Below are 8,774 nucleotides of genomic sequence, written 5' to 3' on the forward strand. Positions count from 1 at the left end.
ATAAAGCGTTTGTTAGTGACGCTCCTTGGGTCATGCTTGGTGATTTCAACTCGGCTTTGAATCTTGAGGATAAGTCTATGGGTTGTTCGGCTGTTTCGGCTAGTATGCGGGAGTTTCAGGATTGTGTAGCCGATATAGAGGTGCTTGATGTGAATCGTTCGGGCTGCCATTTTACTTGGAGCCAAAAACCGAGAAAAGGGATTGGTTTAATGAAGAAAATCGATAGAATCTAGGGGAATTCGCAGTTTATTGCTTTGTTTCCGAATGCGGTGGCTTTGTTTCAACCGGCTAGGTTATCTGACCATTGTGTTTGTGTGTTGAAAATTCAGGAAGCTGGGAATCTAAAGCACAAGTCTTTTAAATTTGCTAATTTTTTGGTTCATAAATCGGAATTTTTAGACATTGTGAAGCGTATATGGGATACGAGTGTTGATGGTGTGTTTCAGTTTTCTGTTGTGAAGAAGCTAAGGATGTTAAAGACTCCTCTCCGAGTCTTGCTTTTTCAACAAGGAAATTTACATCAGAAAGTTCAGGATTTGCGTGACAAGTTGGATGGGATTCAGATTAGTATTGATAAGGATCCGTCTTCTGCGTTACTTCGTGAAGATGAAGTTAACATCCGCCGTGCTTATCAGGAAGCTTTGCTAGATGAAGAGCGGTTCTTGAAACAAAAGTCGAAAGTGGAATGGTTAGCGGCTGGGGATATGAATTCCGCGTTTTTTCACTCATCCCTTAAAAACAGAGTGCATCATAGCCGCAACAATGTGATTCGGGATACTAGTGGCAAGGTGTATGAAGATGATTTGGTTCACATAGCGTTTATTAATCACTATGAGAAATTTTTGGGTGGTACAAGGGACTCGTCTCTTATGCCAGCTCCAGATTTTTTTTACGAAATCGTTGGATTTGAATGCAGCGGCTCATATGGTTCGTCCGGTTTCTTCTGAAGAGGTCAAGAATGCCATGTTTTCGATGGGTTCTGACAAAGCTCCGGGTCCTGATGGTTTCACTGCGGGTTTCTTTAAGGGTGCCTGGCCGATTGTGGGTAGTGAAGTTACCAAGGCTGTTCTTGATTTTTTCACTCACGGTAAGCTTCTTCGGGAATTAAACCACACTCTTATTGTGCTTCTTCCGAAATCTTCTTCTCCGAGTATGGTTACTGATTATCGGCCTATCGCGTGTTGTAATGTCTTATATAAATGCATTAGCAAGATTGTTGCTGATAGAATTAAAGTGGTTTTGGATGACATTGTTAGTATTAACCAGTCAGCCTTTGTGCCTGGGCGAAAAATCTCGGATAACATTTTGCTTACCCAAGAGTTAATGCATAATTATCATCGTAACATCGGCCCTCCGAAATGTGCTTTTAAAGTTGATATCCAGAAGGCTTATGACACTGTTGATTGGAAGTTTCTTAAAAGTATTTTGGTTGGTTTCGGGTTTCATCAAACCATGGTTCATTGGATTATGCTTTGTGTCTCCACTACCACGTTTTCGATATCTGTTAATGGGGAAGTTCATGGGTACTTCAAGGGTAGTCGTGGGTTAAGACAAGGTGACCCGGTTTCTCCTTATTTATTCACTCTTGTCATGGAGGTTCTAACAGCCATATTGCAGCAGTCGGTAAGGATTGACTCGTCTTTCAAATTCCATAACAGGTGTGAACGTCAGCAAATTATAAACTTGTGTTTTGCGGATGACTTGTTTATCTTCTCGAAAGGTGAGATTGCTTCGGCTAGGTGCATTATGAAGTCTCTTGAGTCTTTTGCTAATATGTCCGGTTTGTTTCCAAGCGTTCAGAAGAGTACTGTTTATTTCTCGAATGTTCCATCTTATGTGAAGAACGCTATTCTGAACATTATGCCTTTCAAAGAAGGCTGTTTGCCGGTGAAATATTTGGGTGTGCCCCTTATTTCCTCGCGGCTCCTTTACAAAGATTGTCATATCTTGGTGGAGAAGCTGGAAAATCGAATTATGCATTGGAGGAATAAGTTACTTTCTTTTGCAGGCAGGTTGCAGCTCATTACATCCGTTTTGTCTTCGCTTCATATTTACTGGTCTTCTGTTTTCTTGCTGCCAAAGCGTGTGATTGTTAATTTGGAGGCTTTGATGCGGAATTTTTTATGGTTTCATGATAATGCTTTTCAAAAGGGCCGTGCGAAAGTTTCATGGAAAACGGTTTGTGTTCCTAAACTTGAAGGTGGATTAGGGATTCGTCGGATTGGAGATGTTAATATTGCTCTTATGACTGCTCATATTTGGAGTATCCTTACGAACCGGCGATCTCTATGGGTTGAGTGGGTTCATGCGTATCGGCTAAGGGGTAAAAGTTTTTGGGCTTGCAAGGTGCCGTCGGCTTGCTGTTGGTCTTGGCGAAAAATTCTCCAGCTCCGTCCTATGTTGAGAAGCTTCATATGGTCCGATATTGGAAATGGCTTAGACACTTCAGCTTGGTTTGATACTTGGAGCGAATTAGGGCCTCTAGAGCAGTTTTTCTCTCCTCGTCTCATTGCTAATGCGGGGTTTCACTTGAACTCTAATGTGTCCGAAGTCTATTCTGATAATGTTTGGAGGTGGCCAGTTGCGTGGAGGGATGTATACCCGGCTCTAAATCAGATTGATCGGTTGTCCTTGGATCCGAACAAATCTGATAAATTTTGGTGGCGACATGGTGATGATAAACTTGATTTCTCGTCTTTTCGAGTTTGGGATTCGGTTAGGCATCGCGAAGAGCCAGTAAATTGGTGTAATATCGTGTGGTTTAGTCAATGCATTCCGCGTCATGCTTTCTTAATGTGGCTTATCATGAAGCGAAAACTGCTTACTCAAGATAAAATATTGAGCTGGGATATTTCGCGAAGAAAGAACATGAACATGATGTGTTGTTTACTATGTTACGTGAACCATGATTCTCATGATCACTTGTTTTTTGAATGTAAGTTTTCGGCCCAAGTGTGGAGTATGGTTAGAAGTAAAGTTGGCATGGATCTAGTTCAGCCGAAGTGGGAAGAAGTTGTCAAATGGTTGCGTGAGCGTGACAAGTCAAAAGCAGTTAACGACTATGTTGCGAGACTGTTAGTGGCGGCTAGTGCTTATTTCATTTGGCAGGAGCGTAATGCTAGGCTGTTCAAGAATCAATTGCGGCCTCCGGAAGCTATTAGTGAACTCATTACTCAACAAGTGCGGTATAAACTAATGGGAGCGAAGCTGAAGGATTGTGCCAATGTTCGAAGGTTGCTAAGGGATTGGGAGATAAAGAGTGCCGAAATGCAGGATGATGGCAGCTGATTAGCGGACAGTAGATGTGTTTTGTTTGGCTAGATAGTGGTAGTCTAGTCGTTTTGTTTGTGGTTTAGCTCTCTTTGAGTTGTTTGTTTCATGGTTTTGCTTTCATAGGGCATGTCCTATGATTGAACTAGTGTAGGCTCTCTACACTACTTGTGTTTATGTTTGTGAATATATAAAATCACCGGGGTAACCCTTTACCCAAAAAAAACTACTCTAGGATATCAAAACCGTTTGTTTTGATATCAAAACCTGTTTTCTAACTTAACTAAACATGTTCTAGCATGTTTAGCTCGTCACTTTTTAGATTAGTGCTTATGTAAAGTCGTAAGTCAAGCGGACTAAACACCCGCTTAGACTTTCGAACACGACCCGTTTGGTCGATCATTAGGATCCGACCAAACATGTTTAGTGACCATAGTAGCATAGGGAATAACCTTCCGAGGTTATACCTTATGGTCACCTAGTTTTAAGAAGTTTTATGATAAGTAGTTTATATGCCTTAGGTAAATTACCAAAATACCCTTTTCATGCATAATTGGTAATTAAGCATATGTAACCTAAGCTTTTGCCACGTAACTGATTATGTAACATATTTAAAAATAAAGAGGCATATAATACTTGTCATAGGACTAGTTAGACGTCTCGAACGCGCTTTTGCGCGCACGACGCGTTAAAGTAGCGTAAGCTACCTTAATGGGTCACGATGGGTCGAAAGCACTTAGGTTAGGTTCCGATTTAGGATGTAGGCTTTGTCAAACCATATCACATGTGTTCCAACACTCATTTGGTTTACAATACCTCATTCTGTCCGATCGTCCGATTTAGGCGTCTATTGTTTGACTAGTGGTTCGATTACTAGGTGCTACTTGATTTCTCTGGTTTGCTTAAGTTTGCTTGAGTTCTATTGATCAAGGATACTTTGCACGACTGAACCACACGAGTGGTTTGTCTTTGTGTTAACATCAAAAGGTTGCGAATGGCTTCTCTCTGGTTCCCAAGGCGATATTGGCGATTCATCTAGAAACCCTATTTCTTTTATTTCCCAACCTTATTCTCGATCGATCTGGGTTAGGTATTGGGGTTTTGTCGATCCTTCTGAGTAAGGTTTCTAGACCTTACCCTGGTTTCTAATCTTTTGAAGTCGGTGATTAGGGTTTTTCGTTTTCTTTCTGGTTTAGGGTTTCTTTCGCTTGTGTCGCTGAGGGTTTTTTTTTCCTGCGTTCTTGCTTGTTTGTGTTGCATGGTTAGCTGAATCTTTTGTTATGGATAATACGAATACTTCTGCACTGAATGAACGTTTCACGACTGGTAATCTCCCAGAGGATGATAGGGGTAAGCCGCCGTTACCTTTCAAGGGTATTGCTAGTAGGGTAGTTGATATTGATGGTAACATCTTGCTGCCGCGTCGGGGTAGCTTTCAAACGTCACAGGCCAATCCGAAATTGATCAATGTCATTGATGAGTTAACAAAAATCACTGTTCCTATGAATTTGGAAAAAACACAACCGGGTTACACTTCTGTTGTAGGAGAGAGTTCGAACCCTAATAGCTCTTCTCAGGTTACATATGCGGATAGGGTTAAGCTCAATACGAGAGGGAAACGTGAGGTTAATTTCAGACTTCTGGAATCTACGGAGACGGTGGAGGAGGCTGATGTGGTTATTCCGAAAGAAGCTGTTCGGCAGGTACAAAAGAAATTTGAAAACGTTCTATATGGTTATTTTCTTGGTGATAGATTACCGTTTCCGGTAGTAGAATATTATGTAAAGAATGTTTGGGCGAAGTATGGGTTTGTAAAGGCTATGATGAACTCAGATGGATTTTTCTTTTTCAAATTTGACTCTAAGGAGGGTATGAATAAAGTTCTTGAGGGGGGTCCATGGTTGATACGTAAGATGCCGTTATTCCTGAATGTATGGGGTCCGACAATCAGTTTAAAGAAGGATGGTATTAAGTCTGTTCCTGTTTGGATCAAGCTTCATAATGTTCCTCTTGCTGTTTACACGGATGATGGTCTTAGTCTTCTGGCTTCGAAAGTAGGTGTTCCCAAGAGGTTAGACGCTTATACAGCTGATATGTGTATTGATAATTGGGGTCGGACCAGTTATGCTCGTGCTTTGGTGGAGATTAATGCAGAAAACGAATTAAAGAATCATGTAGTAGTTGCTATTTCAAAAATGGATGAAGAGGGTTTTGTAAAGGAAAACATTAAAATAGAATACGAGTGGAAACCGCATCGAAGTGATACTTGTCGTTTATTTGGTCATAATAATTCGTCATGCCCGAGAACTCCGAAGGATAAAGCAAAACAGGTTATTATTGATGAGGAGGGGTACATTATGGATAAAAGGAAAACAGCAAAGTATGGTTTTCCACAGAAAAAGCAAAAGCCGAAGTTCATGTACAAGCCTAAGTCTAATTCTACGGGTGCTAGTACCTCAGGAACGAAAGATCAGCCGGAAGCCAAAAGAGTTTCCTATCCTGTGGACACTCAAAATAAGTTTGAAAGTCTAGCAGATGATTCTTTGAAATCAGGTACATTAAATGAGCTGCATTCTGAGGATCCGCTTTATGAGAAGATTGATGGAACAGGGACTAGCCGAGTTGTTAAGAGTTCAAAACAACCAAATCAGAGTAATGCTGAAGAGGAGGGTTTTGTTGACCCTGTCCAAACGGAAGTTTCGTCTTTTATGAGTATGAATACAAAGAATGATCGTTCTGAGGGGGCAAGCACTCCCGTTGACATGGGTTTTTATGGATAGCATAGCCGCCTGGAATATAAGGGGCTTGAACCAGCCCCTGAAACAAAGGGAGGTTCAGCAAATAGTTAAAGAAAATCATTTAAATGTTTGTGCTATCTTAGAGTCTCACGTGGAGGTTTCAAAGCTTTCGAAAGTGTGTGGTAGAGTGTTTAAAAAGTGGGAATGGACGTCCAATGGAGGGGTATGTAACAAAGGGACCAGAATCATTGTGGGATGGAATGATGATCGTATTCAGCTTATGGTGCTAGCTCAAACGGACCAGGTTATGCATGTCCAGCTTAAGTCTAACATCGATTCCAAAGTTTTGTTTGTGTCTTTTGTCTATGCTAAGAATACCTATCAAGAACGACGGGTATTATGGCAAGACCTATGCAAGCATAAGTTGGTAGTCAGGAATCAACCGTGGATTGTGATGGGGGATTTCAACTCAGCCCTTTATATGGATGATTGTTTGCATGGATCCTCCACTCCTACGATAGGTATGAGGGACTTTTTTGAATGTGTTCAACATAATGAGTTGCTAGATATTCCAGGCCATGGTCTTCATTTTATGTGGAACCAAAAACCTAGAGATGGAATAGGCGTCCTAAAGAAGATTGATCGGGTGATGGGTAATGTTACTTTCCTAGATGATTTCCCGAATGCTCATGTGGATTATCATCCTTACCGGTTGTCGGACCACACACCATGTATTTTGAAAACGGCTAGAGAGGTTCGGCCAAAGCCAAAACCTTTTAAGGATTGTGTAATGGCTGAATGGAGCAAAAACATTGTAGGTATTCCGATGCTCTCAGTGGTAAAAAAGCTTCGAAACCTAAAACATCCCTTACGGAATCTTCTCCACAAACAAGGTAATTTGCATGCATAGTTGATGAACTTAGATCTAGTCTGGATGAAGTCCATAAGCTGATTGACCAGAACCCGTTTGATGCTGAGCTTCGGGTCAAAGAATCAAACATTATAAAGGAGCTTCATAGTGCTGCTTATGATGAGGAGTCTTTCGTAAAACAGAAGGCAAAACTTGATTGGCTTAGTGCGGGAGATGGCAATACGACGTATTTCCACAATTTTGTTAAGAGTAGGAATGCAAGGAGTAAAATTCACTCAATTAATGATGCTAATGGTAATCATTTTGAGGGTTCAGATGTGGAACGTGCATTAGTTGATCACTATATGAAGTTTTTGGGTATCGAGACTGAGGTTGATGATATGTCTATGGAGGATTTGTTTTCAAAGACCGTTAACCCAGTTGAAGCTAATCATATGATTCGGCCTGTGACTTGTGACGAAATAAAGGCTGCAATGTTCAGTATTGGAGATAATAAAGCTCCCGGGCTAGATGGTTTCACGTCGGTTTTCTTCAAGAAAGCTTGGGATATAGTGGGTGAGGAGGTCTCGGATGCTATTCTGCAGTTTTTTGATAATGGTAAATTGCTTCAGCAGGTGAACCACACTATAATTGCTCTCGTTCCTAAAGTTCCTACTCCCTCTTCGGTTTTGGAATATAGACCCATTTCTTGTTGCAATGTCATTTTTAAATGCATTAGCAAAATTTTGGCAGATCGGATAAAAGGTAGTTTGGGTAGTTTGGTGAATATAAATCAATCAGCGTTTGTTCCGGGTAGGAGGATATCTGATAATATTCTGCTCACTCAGGAGTTAATGCATAATTACCATCTTCATAAGGGAAAACCAAGGTGTGCTTTCAAGATTGATATCCAGAAAGCTTATGATACGGTTAGCTAGTCTTTTCTGAAGTCTATTTTAACCAGTTTTGGTTTTCCAAGTAGAATGGTTTGTCACACCCCCAAAATCCACACGCGGAGTATCACCGCTTGGGAGCGTGACTGACCAGGATCAAGCCACCAATCATATTGAACATGTAATTAATATTAAGTAAAATAAATGTAAACCATCCATTCAATACGATAGGTGTTCAAAACATAACCATAGTTTCAAAGTGTAGCGGAAGCATAGTAAATAAACCAACAATAGTTAATAGTTTTAAATGTCATAATAGTTCAACGTAGAAACCACGATCCTTGCCCACAACGACCCGCTTCTCCAGTGCAAGCTCCAAGTACCTAACGATCTGCAAGGCATGTAACAGAATGATCAACAAACTAGTTGAGCGAGTTCACAGTAAGTAAATGCGTAACAGTAAGTAACGGGTGGCTCTACAGGGCCAATAGTAAGTTATACAGGTGGGGGCTTCCCATGTTATGTGACCACTAGACTATTCGTATCATCCCTGTTCTTCGTCCGAGAACAGTAGCGCGTATGGGGTGTGCGTAGGTTTTACGCACGTATCCTTCATAACCGAGGATAGAAGTAAGTAATGCGTACACGTAGGTTTTACGTGCGTGCCTGACATCCGAGGCAGTAATTGGCATGTGACCACGTAGGTGTTATCCCAACCTACGGAACCGTCCTGACATCCGAGGACCATGATAGGTGATAGTCTAGGAAAGCATATATACGTTCTTAGTCAATGATAACCTTTAACCCATTCCCACGACCCGGGAATCCCATGCCTTAGTAGGAGTGTGAACTCACCTTGGTTTGCTCGGTATGCTAGGTTATGCACTCACAAGTAATTAATCACGTCCTATTGTATGCACGTATAACAAATCAGTTCATGTTCGCAATGATACGCATGAAATCTAATGTCACATAGTGCTTGATAGCCAATATCATGCATCAATCATGTATCACATAACAGTC

The 8,774-nt window shown here is 41.1% G+C and overlaps 1 protein-coding gene across 1 annotated transcript; it reads left to right on the forward strand.

The window, feature by feature from the left end:
- Positions 1-4,550: 4,550 nt before the first annotated feature.
- On the forward strand, positions 4,551-7,796 carry LOC118481740. Its single transcript, XM_035976958.1, has 3 exons — positions 4,551-6,036; positions 6,152-6,826; positions 6,919-7,796. Exons 1-3 carry the CDS (start codon positions 4,551-4,553, stop codon positions 7,794-7,796), a joined length of 3,039 nt encoding a protein of 1,012 aa, XP_035832851.1.
- Positions 7,797-8,774: the final 978 nt, after the last annotated feature.

This window comes from Helianthus annuus, chromosome 9, assembly GCF_002127325.2.
Source record: "Helianthus annuus cultivar XRQ/B chromosome 9, HanXRQr2.0-SUNRISE, whole genome shotgun sequence".
NCBI lineage: Eukaryota > Viridiplantae > Streptophyta > Magnoliopsida > Asterales > Asteraceae > Helianthus > Helianthus annuus.

What these genes read in the sequence shown, in the direction of transcription:
- LOC118481740 (XM_035976958.1), top strand. Translation starts at nt 4,551, where the DNA reads ATGGATAATACGAATACTTCTGCACTGAATGAACGTTTCACGACTGGT. An exon ending in AAGCACTCCCGTTGACATGG is followed by an intron (nt 6,037 to 6,151) that starts GTTTTTATGGAT and finishes GTGCTATCTTAG; the next exon opens with AGTCTCACGTGGAGGTTTCA. An exon ending in ATGGAGCAAAAACATTGTAG is followed by an intron (nt 6,827 to 6,918) that starts GTATTCCGATGC and finishes TTGCATGCATAG; the next exon opens with TTGATGAACTTAGATCTAGT.